Source organism: Macrosteles quadrilineatus, unplaced genomic scaffold (assembly GCF_028750875.1).
Source record: "Macrosteles quadrilineatus isolate MER2022 unplaced genomic scaffold, UCM_ALF_1.0 Scaffold_13__1_contigs__length_4303367, whole genome shotgun sequence".
NCBI classification, from domain to species: domain Eukaryota; kingdom Metazoa; phylum Arthropoda; class Insecta; order Hemiptera; family Cicadellidae; genus Macrosteles; species Macrosteles quadrilineatus.
The window spans coordinates 2,478,329-2,502,050 of record NW_026542606.1 but is presented as its reverse complement, the minus strand read 5'-3'; the positions used below and the strand labels follow the sequence as shown (position 1 = coordinate 2,502,050).

The following is a 23,722-nucleotide window of genomic DNA, read 5'->3' as shown; positions in this document are numbered from 1 at the left end:
CTTAAACTTCATGCGATATTTATTCGGGCTGCCCGAGTTAGTTGGGGCGGATCGAGTTCAGAGCACGCTAGCGTAGTCGTCATGTCGGTAATGCAGTTCTGTAATACACAGTATGTTGTTGATGTCCACACCTGTGGTTTAATCCTTCTAGGTCTACACCAACACTTAGCAGCTCGTTGACCTTAAGTGTGTGCTAATGTTATGGAATAATAATCTTACTTAATATTATAAATGTGAAAGTTTGTGTGTTTGTTTGTTTGAAGTTCAATCACGCTTTAACTACTGGCTGGATTGGGCTGAAATTTGGTATGATGATAGCTCACATTCCCGATTAACATATAGACATATTCGTATCTCAAAAATCCTTTTGGGCTCCGCCCCAGTGGCTCTGGAGTTTCCCATGTTAACCTTATGAGTATTCATATTTAAAAGGGATTTTTGTCAGCTGTTTCAATTACACAAGTTGTTCCATGATATGTTTTATCTATGATGATATTCAATATTATTAAAAGTTATAAGGTTCCCCAACAGGGTGCAGCACTTATACATTTTTTTCATTTATAACGATAGCTAATTTGAAGCTGTGGAACACAATGAGAACTGTTAAAGTAGGATTGTTTACAGTTAAGCTTATGTTTTTAATTTATAAATGATGTTTTAATATTGTGCGAATATTCGATAATTAACTTTTTTATTGTTTAGGTGTAGTGGTAGAACATTATGGCTATGGTATATGTGCTATAGTATAGCCACAAACAACATTAAAAGTATTATATTGTCTGTGCTATAGCTTCCGTAAATTAAAAGAACCATATTTTCTCAAGCCGTGTCCTCTTCCATTGCAAACACAAAGCATGAGTATAACTGCAATACCCATTTTATACTTATATGCCAACCCCCGTACGAAGAACGGGTATTCAGCTAGTACAGTACATATATGTAATTTGTAAGGGTAAAAACATAGTGGAGCGGCGAGGCTAGACGGTAGCGGAGAGCGTAGCCGAGCGGGTTTTGACCCCCAATGGTAGTGGCGCTTCACATGCACATAGTGGAGCGGAGAGCTTAGCGTGGCGAGCCATGAGGCTTGACTCTTCAGTCTGCAAAATGTCGTCAGACAGTGATGACGATTATTTGTTATTTGACAGCAGTGCGCTCAAAATGATTACTGTTTTGGGCGGTATAAGAAGTTGCGCGGTTCATCCAGTAAATAGGGAGCGTAAAGAGTTTGGAGAGTACCACCACCTGTTTCCACAATTGAAGCAATATCCGGATCGCTTTTTCCAATACACTAGGATGGATTAAAGCACTTTTGAATATATATTGAACCTGATCTTTCCTCATATATCGGTGAAATATAACAATTTTGTAAAGCAGCCGATTGAATGTGAAGAGAAGCTACTTATTACACTGAGGTATGTTTTATTATAGTATACTTGTAAAAAATCAAAAGCCAAAGTGCACAGTGGTATATTTGGTATTTGCATAAACATGTATGGTCGTTTCATACGTAACAATAGACCACTTAATTAAGGCAGTAATTAAAATACAATATAATACAAATCAAAACAAGTTAATTTATTGAGTGAATTTAAAATGTCATATTGCCACTCCAAACTTCCTGAACACCAGACTCGGCACCTGAGATTTCATCAAGGTTTGTTAAAGTGAATGGGCTTTCACTGAGTGGGGTTTGCGTACGGGACTCGTGAAACGAATCTTGAACAGAAGCAGGAGTAGAATGTGATGATGAATTTACCTCCTTATTGAAATATGCATATTTCATTACCAAATTTTGTACATAATTTCAAAACATTAATTTGTTTATTCCAGTGATTAACTTGAGATGGGGCTTGAGACTTTCAAAAAACATAAAATCTTCGTCTTCAGTATTCTTATTTAGTTCCTTTTCTTTTTTAGTTTTTCTTTCTTCTAGCATTGCAACTTTTTTTTCTTCAAGCTGAACTAACTTTTGAATGTTATCTTGCCTAAATTTTTTTTTAGAAAATTCATTGGGATGAATGAACGCGGTTTCGTTTTGTACACTAGTACTTGCCGCTGCAGGAATACTTTCATACAATGTCTTGCCAGTTCCACTGATCTCGTCGTGCCCGATATCAGGCGAATCAGGATTATTATCACTCACCTCTGTTGTTCCGGATGGATCTGCTTTCCTCTTTACACTTACAGATATGTTTCCACTTGAGGGTCTTGCCTGAAACTGTTCCCTTAAAAAGTCCAAGGTCATGAAGAAAGGCCAATTTGGTTTATATACAGTATCTGCTCCTTGCCCTGATCTCTCTTTTTGTGTTTTTCGGAACTCACTTCTGTAGTAATCACAAAGTCCTTTTTTAATTTGTCTTGCCCTTCTTTAACTGAAAAAAAGCGGATTTCAGAATACAGTACATAATATATTATAAATGATTTATGATATTGTCCATAAATAGTCCAGGGGACTATAAATCCAATATAAAATTTGCTCATGATAAAAGATTACTTAGTACTTTTATGGTGTGGTTGTTTTCAGATACCTGGCTACTGGCGCATCTTTCAAAAGTCTATCGTTCGCTTTTAGAATTGGAGCTTCAACAATAAGCAAAATTGTCAGTGAAACTGTGAAAGAACTATGGAATGTTTTGCAGCCAATTCACATGCCTGTACCTACGACAGACACGTTCCTTCGTACTAGCCGTGAGTACTTCGAACTTTGGAATTTCCCAAATTGTATTGGATGCATAGATGTAAAACATGTTAGAATCATTTTCCCTCCACACTCTGGGACGATGTTTTACAACTATAAAAAGTTTTATTCAATAACCTTACAAGGTGTCTGTGACGCTCAATATAGATTTGCTATCATCGATATATTTGGAAAGCAGATCGATGGAGCTACATTTGCAGCTTCAGATATGTACTTACAGATGAAAAGTAACCAGTTAAATACTCCAGATGATAGTTACTTACCAGGAACACAAGTTAAAGCACCTATGGTTTTTCTTGGTGACGAGGCTTATCCTCTATCAGGTAATTTATTAATACCCTACCCAGCTGACAATTTAACAATGGACAAAATTGCATACAATTTTAGGCACTCAAGGGCAAGAAAAACTATCGAGTGCTCATTTGGAATTTTGTATTCTAAATGGAGAATACTATCAAAGAGTATTGAAACGAAACACGAAACTGCTGATCACATAATTAAGGCTGTATGTGTCCTTCAAAATACAATCATTGAGAAAGAAGGATTTGAAAGGCATTTGACCGAGGTATTACCCGGTGACAAGGCTCATGTAGATCCCCAACCGGCACGACGACCAAGACAAAGAGGCCGACCGCCATCCGCAGCAATGCTTATACGTGATACACTTAATGCATATATTTAGGAAAATCCTATTAAATTGAAGAAATATGACAAGCAGTGATTTAAAATGTTTTGTTTTTGGTGTGCTGTTTAGTGTATGCTAATAAATAAAACTTTATCTTACCTGAACAGCTGTTCTCCTTGCTTATTTCCTTCCATAGTCGGTCGAGAACATAACGATTATGGTGCTCAGATATTTGCTGGTCCCAAGCAGGACGACGTTCAAGAATAGACAAAATAAAACTTTCGACGTCCATCTCGTACAACCAGCACTGCTCGACTGAACCCTAGAGGTAAAGAAATCGGGGGTGAATTCACGAGCACAGAGGCTAGCGTGTTGACGCGGGAACCAGCGCCGCTCCCCGCTCCACAATGCTTTAGCGCGTCCAACTACGTGTATTCTTTTAAACCCGCTCGGCTACGCTCTCCACTACCGTCTAGCCTCGCCGCTCCACTATGTTTTTACCCTAACACGGCGTAATATATTATTGCAGTAACGGGGCCGATCAGTGCTCGGTTATGGTTAATTGGGCTAATAATAAATAAAACAATATCACAAGGAGACACATTATATAATTTATGAAAAATGCTTTTATTACCGACCATAAACATTTAATCACTGAAAAAATTACAACCATCTATCTATGTTAATACGCTAAATGAAACTTTGTAAACAATATAGGCCAGTCAATAACAGCATTCAACATCGCAAACACGCATGTATCTACGATTTTTTTATATGTTGTTAGGTCCCTTAAGAGTAGTTTATACCCAAGTTTGCAACCCTGAAAACCCTGTGCTACTCCCATGATACTTGAAAAACTGTAAAATTCTGGATCTTTTTTGTTTTATTGAAAAAAAAACTAAGTGAATGAAGCGTTTATCAGGTATATGTGTCCTATACTTTTTTAAAGTTAACTACATTTGCAACAATTGGAACCCATTTTGAGCCCTTTAAGCCCATTTCTTTCGGATATACAGTTAGTAAAAATAGGAATATTTTTTCAAACATTGAAAGATTATCGGTAGGCTCATTTACCAAGATGCGTACCGGCTGAAGTAATGGTCATAGAGAAAAGTCTTTAGGCAAGATTTTGTAGAAAATTTAATAAGCTTTAATTTAATTCCAAAGTGGTGTGTCTAGGCCTTACAGTTTCACAAAAGTTTTAAAATATAAAAATACCATATTTTGCGTAAATGTTGTATTTTGGGTTGTATTTCTTAAAAAGATTTGGACTCTACCTTCAATACATGCTTGGCCTAAAAAAGCACATGAAGTCAGACGAGTATCGCACATTCAAGGGGATCCTTCACAGATTTGACCATGGAACAGTTGCGAGAGACACTGCAGACACCAGACACAAAAAAAATAAAGATCTGGTTCAAAACCCACTCTCCATTCCCAGTCAGTGATCGCCTATTTTTCATCCACAGTGGTATCGTCAGAAGTCCTGACAACTCACTCAACTGCCACTTAGCTTAAGAACTGGGAGCAGGAGGAGTGAAACAAAATGTTGGTAACAACTTTGGTAAAGTGACTTTTAAACGAAAGGACAAGGTTTGAAGACGTCACACCTTGTCACCGTGTCACACGTGACACCTTGACGTCAGGCACCAGGTCTGTAAAAGTATTCAACAAGAGAGTTGATGTTGATCTCCTTACCATATTCCAGAGGGTCTGCGTCACAAAACAATCAGATGAACAATTGAAGCAGCATTTCACGTATGAGCTAGCACCGTATCCACTCGCCTTATACACTGAAGAAGGAATGCGCAAGTGCACAAAATCTTCCTTGTATTCAGCATTTACACCGCTCACTGAAAACATCATCCCAGGAAACGAAGCGTTCATAGTAACCACTTTAAACCACTTTGGTAAAAACTTTGCTGTGGTATTTGATGGATACCTTCAAGATGCAGCTATGAAGAGCACTAAATCAGCTGAACGCCTGTAACGCTCTACTTCTCTCTCATGCAGTGACATTTTGTTTGATGCAACACCCATCAAAGTGTCCCAAAGCAAAAATGCTCTCAAATGAATCTGACCGATTGATCACCATGTAGTGTACTGAATTTGAGATGCATGGTATTTAAATACATCAATCTCAAGAGGACGCCGATGCTGATATAATGAGGACTGCCCTCTCCAAGAGTTCGTCGTGCAATCAGGTTTTTATCATTGGGGAGGATGTCGTCTTACTGGTGCTCCTCAACGGATTAAGCTCTGGACAGACGAACGTGTACTTCAGAAAGGTGGGAGAGGTGGATCAGAGTGTAAATTCTTTCACATGTGGAGAAATGCATGTTCCACGGGAGATGGTTTTGTTCCTGCATGCTATTTGTAGGTGTGACACCACATCTGCCCTTTTATGGCAAAGCAAGATGAAGGGGTGTAACGTCCTAAAAAAACCCCCGAATGGATAGACCTTGACAGCATTTTCTTTGACCAAAACGCCAACCAGGAAGAAGTAGGAAATGCTAGGAAGAAGATTTTAACGAACCTCTATGGAGAGTACAAGGGAACGCTGAACACTCTGAGATATACAGAATTTGTAAAATCGGCAGCAACGGCAAAAGTCAACCTTGCCCGCCTCCCCCTCCCCTCACAGAGGCTGCAAGATATCATTCTTTGAGTACCTACCATCAGGTGAAAAAATGGTTATGGGTTGATAAAAAACCGTGTGACTGGGAATGGGCCACCACCATTGAGCAAGGTTTAAGGCCCGTCACAATGTGCGTAGAGCCCGCTCCTCACATCCTGCTTTGAAATGGTAGCTTGCAAATGCAAAAAAGGCTGCGAAGGGTCGTGCACTTGCAGAAAGGCTGGGCTCAAGTGTTCTATTCTATGCCTCTTTTGCCAAGGACAAAATTGCAACAACATCACTCCTATCGTACTAGATGAGGATGTAGACCTTCCCCATTTGACAACCCAACTCAACCTCCACCCCTTCCTCAACCTGTGTTAAATCTATAAAATGTCAATTTCACATTCTTGCAATCTTTAAAAAAATAAATAATAACAGTAGTCAGTACCTACATTGATGACATCATTAAAGCAAAGTCTATTTTAATATTTATTTTTTTTTAGGAAGCTATCGGGCCTAGACACACCAATTTGGAATTAAATTAAAGCTTTTTAAATTCTCTACAAAATCTTACCTAAAGACTTTTCTCTATGACCATTACTTCAGCCGGTACGCATCTTGGTAAATGAGCCTACCGATAATCTTTCAATGTTTTAAAAAATATTCCTATTTTTTACTAACTGTATATCCGCAAGAAATGGACTTAAAGGGCTCAAACTGGGTTCAAATTGTTGCAAATTTAGTTAACTTTAAAAAAGTATAGGGCACATATACCTGATAAACTCTTCCTTCACTTAGTTTTTATCAATAAAACAAAAAAAGAGCCGGAATTTTACAGTTTTTTTAAGTATCATGGGAGTAGCACAGGGTTTTCAGGGTTGCAAACTTGGTATAAACTACTCTTAGGGGACCTAACAACATATACAAAAATCGTAGATACATGCGCGTTTGCGATGTTTGCCTTTTTTCGTGTAGATATTGACTGGCCTAATAAGGCTTTTTTGTTTTAAGATTTCACCTCAAACCAAAATGTTTGTCTAGGTTTGAAGATTTGCAATTAAGTTTTTCAAAATGTCCTTTGGGCTCTGCCCCAGTGGCTTTTAAAGTTCCCATGTTATCCTTATGTAGAGCATATTTGTTTACATTATAATCAGCTGGATAATTTAATTGCTAATAATCTTTACTTATTTAATTATTGGCGCACCCTGGTTTGTATCCAACACTAAAATTAGGAATGACTTCAAAATTAAATCAGTGAAAGAAGAAATTACAGACCTTAGCAAAAATTATCAAGAAAAATTAGAATATCATCCGAACAGTCTTGCTGTTAATCTGCTGGACAATAGTCAGTGCATTACCAGATTAAAAAGTGTTATGCATGTGCTGGACCTAAGCTACAGATTTCTGTAAATACTTCAATGATTGATCCAATTTTTGGCAAGACTTGTTGATGAACATGTGCTTGCTTCCTGACATTGTTTTGATATATGTTTTACCATAGACTAACCAACACAAGTAGACTTGTCATCCCATTGTAAATTTTGAAGCACGTTTTTCGTGTCTAGTTCATGTACGGTGACACTGGGCGCTAGTGTCGACAAAATTTTGTTTCTATCATTTTAGGGTTAATTTCTTGATTTGTGCTTTACTGTTTGGTTATATAACTAGGAGACAAGTTATTATTTATGATTAGATCGTATTATTTGGCTAAACAAGGTTTTAAATCACTGTAATAACTAGAAACAAATTGTAAACAAAACACAACCTCTACAAACCGTACAGAACTAACAATAAAATTGTCTTCAGCTGTTGCATAAGGATGATAAATCTACTTGGGGTAGTATGTTTTATCTATGGTTTTACTTATTGTTCTCATATTTGAACAGATTGTAAAATAAATTCTGATAAAAAAAAACTTATTTAATACGCAAGCAGGATTTTTGTGACAATTACTCCTCCGAAAATACTGAACCGATTGACATGTTTTTGGTGTCATTGGAAAGAGCGGAACGTTAAGTTGTGCAGGAAACTTTCTTTTTAGGTGAATAATTAGAGAGTGAGACCCTGGGGCCCTTTAAAGTTTCGTATTTCTCCATAAGGATAACATGGGAGATAATTTTTATTTACAGAAAGATATGTTTGCTTGGCCTACTTGAAAATAGTCAAAGTCTACTACATAATAATTGCTGTGTATCAGAATCAGAATCAGAATCAGAAAAGCTTTATTCAAGATTTATACATTATATACCTACATGAAATATATGCATAAATACAGAATGGCGTCAAAACAGCTTATTACTAATTAAAAATACTTTGTTAAACTAAATAAAACAGGAAAATTTAATTAATGTAATTACATGTTGTAAAACTCTTCAAATGAGTAAAATGCTCTATCAATTAGTAACAATTTAAGTTTTTTTTTAAAAGACCTAATGTTTTTTATATCAAATATTTCTTTTGGTAGATGGTACAAAAACCTAATACCTGCAGCTGTTGGTTTCTTGTTATAAAACTCCAGTTTGTGTTGTGTTACGGATGGATAATTTTTATGCCTAGTATTATATCTATGATTATCCCCCAGCAGTGGCACCTTGTCTTCAGAAGCCCTCACATGCATAATAGTGTGCAATATATATGAGCTGTAAACGGTTAGAATTTTTAATTTAGGAAAATATTTTTTGGCCGATTCTTCATCATCCAGATTTAACATGATTCTTATTGCCCTTTTTTGAAGGATTAGAATACTTTGTAAATTTTGATTACTTGTAGCTCCATATAACTCAATACCAAATGTAATGTGTGAGTTGATATGTGCATGGTAAACCTTAAGCAATATCTCAAGGGAACAAAATTTTGACAGATTTCTTAAGGCAAATAAACCCGAGGAAATTTTATGTAACAATTTATCCGTATGGAGTGACCATGATAAATTTTCATCAAGCAATAAACCCAAAAATCTTGTTACCTTTACCTGAGTAATTTGGAGATCATTTACTTTAATACAGAATTCTGGATTTTTCTTTTGTGCTGTACTGAATGACATAAAATTGGTTTTATTAAAATTGAGAAATAATTTATTGAAGTTTAAGTAGTTTTTTATAGATAACAGATTGTTTTGGGCCGACTCTTGTATTTTATTAAAACATTTACCAGAAACCAACAAATTTGCATCATCAGCATATAGACACAATTTTGCCATATTATCTGTTAATGCTGTTGGCAGACCTTTAATATAACAAAGAAATAAAATGGGACCAAGAATCGAACCTTGAGGTACACCATATTTGATACACCTCAAAGAGGATTTTACATTTCTTAATTGGTTGAAGTTATTTATATGATTAATTTCCACATATTGTAATCTGTTTTCAAGGTAAGATTGAAACCAATTTAAAGCATTGTTAGCAAAACCAAAATTTTTTAAAATTGAAATTAATGTTGAATGGCAGACACTATCAAAGGCTTTACTAATATCCATAAACACCCCGACAGTGCTCTCACCCTTATCAATAGCATCAATTATAGTTTCTATCAAATCAATTGTTGCAGTGACAACAGATTTACCGGGCCTGAATCCATGTTGCTCAGTATCAAATAAGCTATTATTTTCTAAGAAATTCATTAATCGTGAATGCATGGCACGCTCATAGATTTTTGATAAGCATGGCAAAATAGATAATGGTCTGTAATTAGAAGGGTCCTTATTGCTACCAGATTTATGTAATGTTTTAATTTTAGAGATTTTTAATTTACTTGGAAATATTCCTGAAATGAAAGAAGAGTTGATTAAATGAGCCAATGGTTTAGCTAAAACATCTTTAGCACTTTTTAAAACAGGCATAGGAATTTCATCAAAACCACAGGTAAACTTGTTTTCAAAAGAAGAAAGAATCTTGTCTACTTCAGCTTCATCAACAGGCTTTAAATAAAATTTTACTGAATTTACAGGATTTGAGATTGCACCAAGAGCTCCCGAAGACAAGTCCCCAATCCTATCTACCAAACTTACAAAATGATCATTAAATATTTCACATATATCATCAGGTTCAGTGTATTCAAAGTTACCAATTTTTAATTGGATTTCATTTTCACGAACTCGGTTTCTGTTTAGTTCCCTATTAATAATATTCCAAGTAGTTTTTGAGACATTACTGGCATTTCTTATATTGCTTTCGATATAATGTCGTTTAGTACTATTTAATTGGGCTGCGTAGCTTCTTTTCAGGTCTTTTAGCTTTTTTATTAAAAACTTATCCTTATTTACCCTAATTTCTCGGCTTAATAGTATTATTTCATCTTTAGCTAACTTAAGTTCCGGAGTAATCCAATTTTTTGATTTTGAACAGGCACGAGACTTTAACTTAGGAAAGCAACTATCAAAATAAAACATAAGGATATTATCAAATCCTTGTATTATAATATGTATTACAAATGTACGATGTACATCGATGTACATACGATGTACAAATGTATACAAATGTATTATGACTCTTAATGTATACTACATTTTAATCAAGAATTGTGTAGCTTAAAGTTTACCCATAATGGATCTTACTACTTTATTTTAATGCTGGGAATAGTAAAATTTAGTTGAGCATAAGTTACCATGATCCAGAAAACTTTACTATAATAATTTATGTATTTAAAATCACAAATCTTTGACATTATTAATTCATTTGGAACTAAACAGTGAAACTACTTCATGTGAATAATGTTATTACACAAAAATAGTTTTTTTTTTACCAATAAAAAGACTTAACTGGAACAAGTGAGTGGGGACATATTTTGATTTTGAGGATAAAAATGTGCCCGTCTGAAACAAACTTACCTTTTAAAATGAAAAGATGCTAATTTCTGTTATCTTATTCATGGCATTTGCAGCACAAGCACTTTAATTAAAGAGCAGCATGGTTCTACCCAGACCAATTTCAGTCGTGGGCAACTATATTATATGTTGTTTTAAGCAAAGCTACATCTTTTAATAGGATACACATATACGTTGGAAAACTCTGACCAGGGTAATCTTCCTGAAGGTAACTTTAAGACTAAAATCATAGTATTCATGGAAGTGCTTTTGTGATAAAAGTATTGTTTTTTTAGTGTTTATTTTTAAAAGTGTGTTTTTTTCAAGCAGCATTTTTATGACCCTCAAAATATGCTACATAGGCCTATTGGTTTGATATAATAAAATGTTTTGTTAAATGTGTTTTAAAAATCTTTAAAAAATAACTACCCTATAACCTTGCTCGCTGCTTATAACATACTTGAACTTGAACACTTACATTAATTTACTAAATATAATATACATACAGCTAGAAAATGGCTGGGCTGCTTCCCTTAAGGCTTTATTATTACTGTATTTAATTTTCGACGTTGAGTCAATATATAACACGATGAATTTGTTTCCTAAATTCCTATGTTATTTTGCGGGGCATTGAGCCGCACAGGTTCACTAGTATCTATATAATAATTACGTAAACCGATTCTTTGCGTCAAAATTGTGGGCGATTGGGAAGTCGTAGAATGACGGGAGAGGAAATAAAAGGTCTCGATCCAGTGACGGCGGGAAAATTTTAATACAAAATTAGATATAACGTAAAATGCTCTCCATAAGAATACCATTAAAAGCCATTTACTGCTGATTTTTGTTTACTTCAATACAGCTGATCGCGATTTATCACCAAGCCAGTAAGCAATATTACATTTGAATTACTCATTTGCCAGTCAATTCTGCAATGTACTGTAGTATACTATTTAAAACCAGGTATAACGTTACCTGTAATAATTCAGACTTTAGTTACCTCTTACAAAGTTGAAATCAAATGAATTATTGTGAAATTGCAAACTAGTGTATTTTAAACTAAATTTGTTAAGGATATGGGTTATGATAAGTAGTAGAATCATTGAAGATGGCTCAAATCAATGAAATTGAACTTAGTATTGCTGAAAAAATACTGAAGCTTTTCTTCTAATTTGAAGGTTATTGTTGTATTGAAGGATTGTTTACATTGAATAAATAATAAACAATTCAAGATTAAATGCAAAACTTCTGCTTTGTTTTGATTTCAAAACATATGTTAGTTTTATAGCAAGTTTTAATGGGCCGAAAAAAATATTGTTTGGAGGAGATTTTAACCCAAGTACTGCCTGTTGCCCCAACCAAAAAAAGTTCAAATAACATAGTCTAGCATACATGGTACTAAATGTAGCAACCATATATAACAGTAAAACCTAGAGGTAGTTTCCGTTTCTTAAAACCAACCAACATGCATTTTGAAGATGTTGACGAAAAGTAGTTTCGTGGTTGGTTTCGATAACTGGGTACTGTACCCTAACCAGTCGCAAAATAGTAAGTAATCAGCCGTTGATTAGGCCCTTTTTTGATAGAATATGTAATCAATCGCACCTTTAGGAGGAATACCAACACATAATCTTGCACTAGGCTAATAGTAGCTTTTTCAAGTTAATAAATTTATCTCAACACACCTTTATTTGCCTTTTCATATTTGACGAAGACAATTTAAAACATTTCAATCAGGGAAGCCTTTTCATCATCATTAACCAAAAGAACAAAAGCTACCGTAGTAAACCAATATTTATTCACAAACATGTTTGCTGCCTTTAGCAGAGTTAAACCTATGGAGTAATCTAAATGATTTATCGAAAATAACATCATCAAAAGCAAAGACAAACAAAAAACTGATTTTTACACAAAAGATATGTTGTACTGGGATATCAATCCTGACACAGAGATAATTTTTATTCTCAGTTTGTTAAATATTACAATAATTTGTTTTACATTTGAGCTTTCTAGGGACTTATGTACCTACAAGCCACTAGTTTTAGTTGAAATTTAAGGAAACATGTGCTAAAAACATTTACTTACTTGGTTGAAATGAAATATTTACTATTTAAATTTGTTTTGGCGTAAATATTACAATGGAGAAAAGCGAGAAAGCCTGGGCAATTTGATATACTAAAAAGAAAACTTAATTAACACTGTGCTGCGTTTCTTGATCAATCATTGAAAGAGCCGATTTGCAAACTATGGAAACATAGGAAAGTCATATAACACCCCTAAGTAGAAGAAATAGAGATAATGTTTTATTAAACGAGATAAAGGAAAGATAAATTAAAGAAAATGCAAGCATAAAAAATTGTATTTAAATAATATCAATCAAGACTAAATTATGTAACAAGTTGGACACTACGATGTAATACGTTATTATTTATTTACCTATTTTACGTTAACTATATTGTTTACTTTGAAATGGCCCTAATGTGAAAACCTAGTCAGTATTTCAGTAAATAATTTTAATTTTATGCTTACAAGAGTACTCAGTTTATTAATGTCCAAACTCACTTTATACAGGGTGTATTAAGTCCCGCGCCGGCTTAATATTTTCTAAACGACAACAGATAAATCGATAAGATTTGGTACATCAACACCACACCTAAAAACCTATTCTTTTAAGGAACTATCAATTTTCTCTCATATCATGGGGACGTCCCGCAAGGAGTCAGAAGGAAATCTTAAATAGAAGCATAGGTTGATATGGACATCAAATTAAAGACCTTTAATAGCAGAATATAATATAATGCCGCAAATTTGAATCCAATGACCGAGTTAAAAGTGGCAGCCGTTCAAAGATTTCTTAAATCTGCCATTTTAAATCTTTGAACGACTGCCATTTCTTACTCGAGTCGTTCTTTTGACAAAGACCTTTAATTTGATGTGCATATCGACCTAATGCTTACTTTCACGATTTTCTTCCGATTCCTAGGGCTGTGCCCCCTGAGGAGTTAGCGTATAATAGCAATTAATGTAAATTAAATGAATCTTTGAACATCTGTCATTCTTGGCTCGTTTGTCCGTTTGAGTTCAAATTTGCAGCATTATATTCTGCTGGTAAAGGCCTAGTATACACATTTTAATGTATAAAGGCCTGTATACACAACATTATATACACTCTGTATATAGTTGCTCTGTTTTTCATAATTTAAAAAAATATTCCAAACAAATGTTTTGCATAATTAATTATCAAACCCTTAAAATATACAAATATGTTACACAAAAATATTTTCAATTTAAATTATATACTAATAAAAGTAGTCTAATGAACATCTTTGAAAAATATTAAAAGTGTAGAGTCTTGTAGGCCTATACATAACCATTAGATTAATACATACAGTATATGAATATTGCTGTATTTCAAATTTTTTTAAGTGATTGCTACAGCAATTACATGTGTTGAACTTGTTTGAGCTTATCTTGGTACGATGAACACTGTAAGCATCTTGGCTTGGGTATTCTAAGGTCTTTTGAAATCCACAAAACAGTTTTCATTAGTTTTAATCGCACCAAAAAACTTAAAATAAACTGACGATGGATAAGGCATGCGTTATCATTGTTCAAAGAAAGCCATCCTCCCTCAATTTATTTCGAGGCTAAATCAATTTGTGACGCAAAATTCTAGAGGGGAATAAACTAGTATTCACCTAAGTCAGGCCAGGCCTACCCTAGAACCGGCCACACTCAAATTTCTTCCCCGGAGTGCTCAGAAGGAGCCGAGAAAAATCCAGGGGTCGATACGAAGTTGTCACGGCTTTGACTGATCAATTTATTTAAATTTAAGCGAAGGCTCAGAGCTCTAGAAGCGCTCAGGAAATCCTTCAGACGCTCAGTTGGAACTATATCATCCCAGCCTTCGTAAAAGTGTTTTGGGGAATTTTGCCTAACCTTTGGAATGACTCTGTAGGGCCGACGAGTATCCAATCTTAGGCCAATGTGATTTAAATACTCGTAATAAACTGTAAACTATCTGGCTAAAGACTGTGGTAGATAATAAAATCGAATCTAATGTAAAAAGCAATTCCTACAGAGTCGTCGGGCCTAATTAATATAATCGAATGGAGAATTTATCGTGGGATGATTTAAAATAGATTTAATATTAATATTCGTAGCTGTTTGATTGTTCTAATCAGCTGCTCCCAAGACTTGATTCTTTCACCCGCCAAAGCAAAGACGGGGTTTAGAACTTAGACGACAAGTCTCGGGGTATTAAAACAGCGAAAACGAGATATACGGTAATTTAGACGTGATAAGTAGTTGTTAAGCGAACTAGCTAACCTTCGTAATAATATCGTAGTGTCGTGGTATTCGTAACTCGTGCGAGCTAGTCGGTGGTCAAACAGCGAATAATCTTGTCCGGCTCAAATCATGATTTCCTCGGTCGAGACTTAATCGCTCTGGTGGTGAGTTTGAGAACTAGCCAACAGCTGATCGGAAATTCACCTGTTGAGCCGGTCTAGTTGTCGTCTGTCGTTGGTCAACAAACACCATTTCGAGGTTAAGTGATGTTGTCATCGGCGTTAAATATTCGTAAAATCGGTCGTTTTAACTTTATTATGTGAAACGAAGTGCTATTATGAATAAATATATCGTTGTGGGTGTGTTTGCGTACTTCACTGTTATTAAAAGTAGGCCTACGTTCTTTGGTCCATAGCCCAAGCTATGGCCAACACATAGGCCTAGGAGTAAGATGTTGTGGATAAAAATCGGGTAAGCTACGGTGTTTGTTGACTAGCAATACGTTTTTACCCCCCTTAAAATTTGGTACCTCACAAATTAGTCCACTCTTTAACACTACACTTAAAAATTATTGTTAAAAATTGTTTCTGGAACGACAAGAGTATTGCCCAAGTAACAAACCAGAGTAAAATTCAAAGAACTACAATCTTTATGAACTCACATTCTTTTGTAAACATAATAATTATGGGTCAATAGACCTATCACAATACAAGATAACGAAAATTTAAATAAAGGCTCTGTTTATGGGCCCATCCTGGGTACAAAATTAACTTGGGCAACATATATCCATAAGCAAAGAAACTACGACAGTTTACTTAATTTACATAAGAATGGCATTGGAATTTTAAATTTAAAATTTTTGGAATTGAAAATCATTTAAGTTTCTCACGCCCTAAACCTTCAACCCAAGATTCAGGAAAATGGGACCAAAATTAATCGCGTCATCGTGTTGACTGACACACATATGCATATAACAATTTGAACCAATAGTGTTTTTAGCCTCTGTGGACATCAAAATTAAAAAGTAAATCGGTCCCGGGCCTATAACCATGCCACGGTAATAGCTACTTCCCTGTAGGGAAATTTGCTAAAAATCTAGATTTGTTTGGGTGGAAATAAAAATAAACCAGCTGGGCATTCTGAGTTTTTAACTTGAAAAGTAAACAAAGTTTTTTTGCGTTTTAACCAAGTAAATGATTGAATGTTGAAGTATAACAAATCAATTAAATTGTAGTTACCGGTAACCTTTTATATTAGCTAAATAAATGTATAAAGGTCACGCGTGCTACAAATATTGCATACTAAATCAGTTTAAATTAGGCCTAATATGAAAATAATTCTTCATTGACATAATATCCACTAGTAAAGGTATTACTGTACATGTTGATTTTAATATAAATGGAGTAATTGCAATTTTTATGCTAACTCGCACATCTGTGACATTAAAAAAATCAAGCAGCAGACACAGTAAACTTAATCCATGAACCGGCAACCGGGCGCTCGAAGTTGCGTACTGAATGGGAAACAAAGCCATTGTTTGCGCTTCCGTTGGTAACGCAGATTTTTAGGGCTCGATATTGCCGCTAGGAGCAGCACACTACTAGGCTAAAAATATCCCACGCTAAACTCCATATGGCTGCCTATCTCTTTATATTGCTTCATCTATGGTACTAGTCTATATGTTACTACGGTACTATGTCTCTATGGTACTAGTATTATATATGTTAAGATTTCTGTAAAACTATTTGTAGCCTATGTATTGAATGTATTGACTCTATTCTGTATGTACATACAGAACGAATAAAGATTATTGATTCTGATTCTGATTAGTCTGTTTACGTTTGCAATGCAGCAACAACACAGATTGGTAAAATGTAATCTCCTGATTCCACAGTTGAAAAAAGTAGACCAATGGAAAATTCATATGCAAACCTTTGTAAGTATATTCTTTGAAATAAAATTTCACCCAATCATTTAAACTGCGAAGTTCTTGTAAAGTCAATCCTTCAACATCATCAGTGAGACCACTCTCAGTGAAATCTCCTGTGACAAAGGCACGACTTCCATCCCGACCTGTAAAACAAACTTTACTGAATTTTCATAACTAAGATACCTTAAGCTTAAGAATAAAGACATGTAATAGCTTTCGGGAGAATTAATAAGTTCAATTAAATTGGGGCTTGTTTGTTTTAAGATCTATTGTTATTCATATTGCTTTGTTTAGTTTACATTTCATTGCTTGTTAACAATATGGATAAAGAGGGCAATGCATTTGTGGATAGTAGTGGAGGTTGGTTATTAGCAGTAGGTATGCCTACTGAATTACTTGGTGAACCAAAGAAGAAAGGAAACGTCTCAGATGAGGAAAACCCAAGAAATACTACACAGAACAGAGTGATTTTTTTGCGGCTGCCACCCAGTGGCTGCAATCTAGTGAGAAGGCGGCCTAAAAAGAACAATAAATTGAGGGAAAACAGCGTATTCAATCTTGCATTAGGAGCTGTGTTATTATTGTATCACCATTTATTTTTTAGCCTATTAAGCTTTAAAGTCTACCCTAGAATAAAAAGGGTCTGACTTATGGGACCTAATAATTCGTAATATTTATTTCATTAGTTTTGCCAACAGTGTCATTTGAAGGCTTCTGATTGGCTTCTGATCCATGACGTCATACTTAATTATAAAATTAAGAAAAATTATAAAATTAATCTTATAATTTTTTAATTATAAAATTAAACCGTCATAGCCTAACCAAACTTGCTAATAATGAAAAAAAATCAAATGAAAACTACTCAAAAAACTACTAATCAATAAAACTACTAATCATTTACTAATAAAAAAATAGGGTAATTTCCTGTTAAAGGGAACATTCATTATTATCGATGATTTTTTCTCGATATACCTATCGATATTTTTGTTTTCCGATTGTCACAAGTTAACAACTGATGTTGTTTAGGCTAAAATAGTCTATTATATGGATTAAGAAATGAAACTGTTCTAAGCTAACCTAACATAACAACCAAACTTGCTGTACCAATTAAAAAAGATAAGTGTAAAATGCTTTTTGTAGTTTGTAATGGGAATGATGTAGCCTATTAGTAAAAGTTATTATTTTGTCAATTATTCCCACAATACAAAATAAATTATATTTGCCTCGGATAAACCACAGAGAAGGTTCGATCCTTATAGTAACCTTAAATTTTACCTGGTATAAAGGAAATATATCAGGTGTTGAAAATATTAGCCACATCTAATAATCAATCGATATTTATTGTGTAACTACTCAACCTATGGCAATACATACATCGATATATGGTTAACGAGCCTTAATCACAGCGGTTTACAGTTTATCGAAACGTGCTCCTTTCTCGCGCCAAACTACACATACGAACTTCACACCTCATGGACGAATCATAGCACTTTAGTAGCCTAAATGTATTGCAATATCTCAAGTTATCAGATACATAATGAATCGGTACATTTACAGAATGAACGATAAACTGGATATCGTGGGTAATGAGACAGATGCCCCTCCCGATATTCAATAAAATCATATTTACAAATTACGTCGCACTAGACAAATGCCCCTTACGACTTGATATGTGAATTAATCTGAAGGCGGGTATAATTAATATGATATAATATTACTGACGTGCGAGACATGTGCCTCACGCGGCTTACCAAGTAAAAAATACCCAAAAGTACACCCCACTTCAAAAACAAAACACAGAGGAAAATTAGCTTGAACTCACAACTAAACGCCTATCAAGATGATTTTCTTAAAACAGTTATGCTCAAACGTACGGTGATATCGCCATGCGAGATACCTACCGCACACGGAATATTACTCGTAACGTAACATTTTATCTACACTCTTCGTAGGACTTTAAAATACAAATATGAGATCACAATTTAAAAGGGGGTTTTAAATTGGAGAATAAACTATAAGATAACACTCTCTGTAAATGTATCACCATGCGAGATATGTACCCCACACGGAATATAATGTAGATTTTTCAATGTATAATTTTATTAGACTTAATGACAAATCACCTGTCAAGAGAATTGATGTAATGTGATGATGTTAAATAAATAAATAAATAAAAATAAATAAATACTACACACAACATAATATATTATCTACACACTGTGTAAGACTTTAAAATACAAGGGATAAAACTCAAAACGGGAATTTAAGTTGGAGAATAAGCGATAAACTAACACTCTCTGAAAATAAAACATATTTAATCTTCCCATGACCAACAGAACAACAAAATGGAACACTCCAAAATAAAATTTTACTAACTTTTCACTTTATAAAAACTCAACCAAAATGATTTATTACTTGAAATTAAGAGGGCCTTTTTATAATCGAACCGACGAGACAGATGCCTCCGTTCGATTATATGGTGTAAAATTTCTAAAGGGATTTTGAGCCTCGAGGTGAGAGACATTTGCCTCTAACCGAGAGTGAGAACGTTCGATACTTTAAGAACTCGATGCTGGAAAATTAAAATCGAGACAAACTTTGAAAAAATTGAGATTAAAATCTGAAATTTTTTAAGAATTAACAACTTTCGACTTTTGGAGGGACACTTACCCATTTGGAAGTATGCCCCGATCGGTAATCAGCGACACTGCACTAACTTACACCATAAACGAAAATTCATAACTTGATAGCTTGACGGTACGGCACTGAATGTCTTGGTCACTTATTAGAGAAGTCCGTGCCCCTCCGACTTGTGGCGGGGGAGAGGGAGGGTAGCGATATCACAGTGACGCTTGCTTGACTCCAATTTACTTATCTGGCGGGATATTTGAAATCCACTGTTACAAGTGTTACTCAAGCTTTGCGTTTGCAATGGGGGAGGACACGATTTGAAAAAATTCGCTTCTTTAAATTTACAGTATACTATTTAGTATTACACATCTACCATAGCCATAATATTCTACCACTCCACCTAAACAATATAGAGAAAAATAAATTTCATTTTTCATTTTTATTTTCCATGGCAATGCCATTTACAAAATACAATCAGTTAAGATTATAATAAGATTAGGCCTATATAAATACAAAACATTAAATTACGACAAAACAACATTTCATCAGCAATAGCATCGATACAATCAATCAACAATAACAGCTATAAAGTATGACATAACAATAACAATGCAGAATGACCATGAATAACAATAACAAGGCATAAGAATAATAATAACGATAACAATGATAATAAAATGTATGTCTGAATCGTATGGTAGGATGTCTGAGTTTAAACTGTTGTAGGCCTATTCTAATGTAAGTGGTATAGTTCCTCAAGTCTGGTGTATATCTGTATTTGGATGTGAAGTGTAATTAGGTGTGAATTAATTAATCGTGTGGAATTTTATGTTTAAGGGAGGCTAGACTGTCTAGGCTAGAATTTGTTTCCTAGTCGTTGGAGTCGGATCATCGGACTATTACCCAGGTAGTTAGTCCTGTACTGCGCCCTGAAGAAAACATCTGCAGACCTGGTACTGCCTGGAACTCGAAATAACAGCTTTTCCAACAGCTGAGGAGAGTCAATTTTACCATTGATCAGTTTTAACAAGAAAGCCAGATCCGCAACATCTCTTCTCTTGGCCAGAGTATGAAGGTTCAGCAGGCACTCAAGTTCTTCAACTGGGACGTCTCTATAGTTGTAGCCACATCTAACTCCCATCATTCTGGCAAATCTTCTCTGAATTCGCTGTAACCGAGAAACGTAGATGTCATGGTAAGGTTTCCAAACCACCGACGCATATTCCAAAATCGGGCGTAGGAGTGTCTTGTAAAGGGTAGTTACGAGTTTTTATTGAAAATCCATTTCTTGACACTCTGAAGATCAGACCGAGGATTCCACAAGCTTTCCTGCAGATTTCATTTACGTGGTGCTCAGGCGTAAGGGAAGAATTCCAATAGACTCCGAGGTCTTTAATTACGTGGCACCGGCTCAGGGGAGTACCATCCAACCGATAATCTATATGTACAATAGTTTCACGTCTTGTAAAGGATATTACATTGCATTTAGATACATTGAGATACATCAAATTCTGCTTGCACCAAGACTCGATGCCAGCGAGAGTTCTCTGCAGAGATTCACCATCACTAACATTTCTGATCGTTTTAAATAATTTTATATCATCGGCAAATAACAGGTATTCGGACTCAATTACTTCCCCTATATCATTTATAAAGATGTTAAACAGACAAGGCCCCAAGAGAGATCCCTGGGGAACCCCTGACAAAACTTTCATGGGTAGAGACTCAGCATTTGCAAATCTGACTATCGAGTGTCTATCCTCAGGTAATTGTCAATCCACAATAGAAGTTCCGTTTGCCAATAATACCATAGGCCTTCAGTTTAGCAATAAGATGATCGTGGCTCACTTTATCGAAAGCCTTACTAAAGTCGAGAAACAAGGCATCAACTTGGGCTCTATTATCAAAGTTTGATGAATATATGTACTGCTCAAAGGTGATTAGATTTGTTACTGTAGACCTTCCCATAAAAATTGTTAAAGATTCGCAAAATATCACAAATGATTCATGAAATTAAAAACATAAAAGTAACTGTAAACAATCCTATTTCGATAGTTCTCGTTGCATATCATAGTTTTACTTTCTCCCCCTCCACCATAGTAGTATATGGAGAAAGTAGGCCTATTGTTTTCATCAAAATTTTCGAGTTTGAGTTTTGAGTGGATAAGTTATATTCGTTTTGGGTCCCCCTGGACCAAAAAAAGTTGTTTTCGAAGTGATGTCTGTGTGTCTGGATGTGAATGGGGACTAACTTACACCCGTGGTCCGATTTCTATGAAATTTTATATGTAGGTTTTAATCCATGGTATCTCCAGGCATTTTTTCATTTTTTTGAAATTTTGATTTTTAATGGTGATTTTCCCATAAAAACTCATAAAATAACGGATAAATTGGATATCCTTGACCATTCCTAACACCAATGGTTCAATATTAGGGTAGGCCATCATCTTAATGTGGAAGACACAACTCAAGTCACCTAAAAATTAGTGAGCACAAAAAAATGAGTCAATCCATAGCCGTCTCTAGTATACTAGGGATGGCTATGGTCAATCGCTAGCCTAATTGAGACTTTAGTGTAGCATACCTAATAATGAATAAATATTGGAACAATTAGCCTACCTGTAAATGCATTGTACGTCTCACCAGGCCCATAATATTTGGCAGCTTTTGAAACGTCGAATACGTTGCCTAATATTGCGAGGTAAAGTCGTTTATCTTTACTGATTCCGTTAAACTGTTTAATTTCTTCTTCCGTAAACAAAGAGTTAGAGGCACTATCAGTTTCCTCTGATTTTATTACACCAATGGCTGTGAAGTATGTGAAGATACCAGATGCTAATAATTGGTTAAAGGATTCAGAATTAACTACTGATACGCTGTCCAGGATTACTTTAGGAATAAAATTGAAGGATTTTGCATCTTTTAATATAATAAAGAGTGGAACTACTGAAACTGTCAGTGTAAACAATGTATATTTCAAAATCATAACTAAGCTTATTAATTCCAAACAAATAAAATATGTGAATAAATAACTTGGGCGTACTCCAGAGTAGGTAGGCTATATTTTAATTAATTCTGAGTTAGGTAACTTAATATTGGTTACCGGTATAGCCTACATAAAATAAATGTTTTTTGTCAAGAAAAGCAACAACAATAGAAAGAAAGAAACAATAAACTGTTACAAACAAAATGCAATATCAAATCATTAAAATGTACAACTCTATTATGATTGAATTTAAATGAGATAGGCTATTAATTTTATAAACACAAAGAAAAGAGGTTATGTTATGTTGGTATGTTTATGTCTGTCTGTGTGTTGTGCTGTTGTGCACCGTGTAGCGGAGGCACAATTTGTATTTCAGGATTAATTTTGCCAACAGTGTCAGAGGCTTCTGATTGACTAAAAACGAAGGTTTAGTAATTGAAAAATTATTTTTGTTCATAGAATAAAATTATAAATGCCTCAAATTAAATTTTATATTTTAGCGAATTTCCCTATAGGGAAGTAGCTATTACCGTAGGTGGCACGGTAAGACCTTGACCCGGGACCGATTTACTTTTTCATTTTGATGTCCCCAGAGGCCAAAAAAACCATTCGTCCAAATTTTTATATATGTATATATATATATATATATATATATATATATATATAGATTTATATATATATATACGTCCGTGAACGCGATAACTTGAGTAATTTTGGTCCGATTTTGATGAAATTTGGTTTAAAGGTGTAAAGCGAGATAAACTTGAATGAGTTCGCGAACCAGCATGATCGGACCATGGGAACGGGGCTTTAGGGGGGGTTTTATGGGGTAAAAATTGGTTTTTCTCACTTTTGACCCTCAAAACACAAAAATTCCCAATTTCTCTTTAGACCTTTTTAAAGAGCTTAAAAAAACAAATAATTTAGTATATAAAAGTATTTTTGTTCGATTATTAGTAACGGAGAAAATAAAAAAAATTGTAAATTTAAAATTCCCATGTTATTCTTATGGAGAATATTGTCAAATGTTGTAATTTGCTTGTTTATGGATATATTTTGATCAAACTTGGCAAATTTATTTATTTTGTACTAAGCTATCAATATTCTACTCAAAAACACACTTTATTAGGTTCCTTGTAGC

At 34.6% G+C, this 23,722-nt stretch overlaps 1 protein-coding gene across 2 annotated transcripts in view; it reads right to left on the bottom strand.

The window, feature by feature from the left end:
- LOC129004925 (neuferricin-like) overlaps positions 1-22,861 on the bottom strand; it is a 45,142-nt gene extending 22,281 nt beyond the window's left edge. The window contains exons 1-2 of one of the 2 annotated variants that reach the window (XM_054433632.1): positions 22,215-22,861; positions 16,967-17,107 (exon numbers count right to left, since the gene is read on the bottom strand). In XM_054433632.1, the coding sequence (XP_054289607.1) occupies positions 16,967-17,107; positions 22,215-22,581 (508 nt within the window). In that variant the 5' untranslated portion in view covers positions 22,582-22,861. The remainder of the gene's footprint in view (positions 1-16,966; positions 17,108-22,214) is intronic. The other variant, XM_054433634.1, reaches the window with a different exon arrangement.
- Between the last annotated feature and the right edge of the window lie 861 nt (positions 22,862-23,722).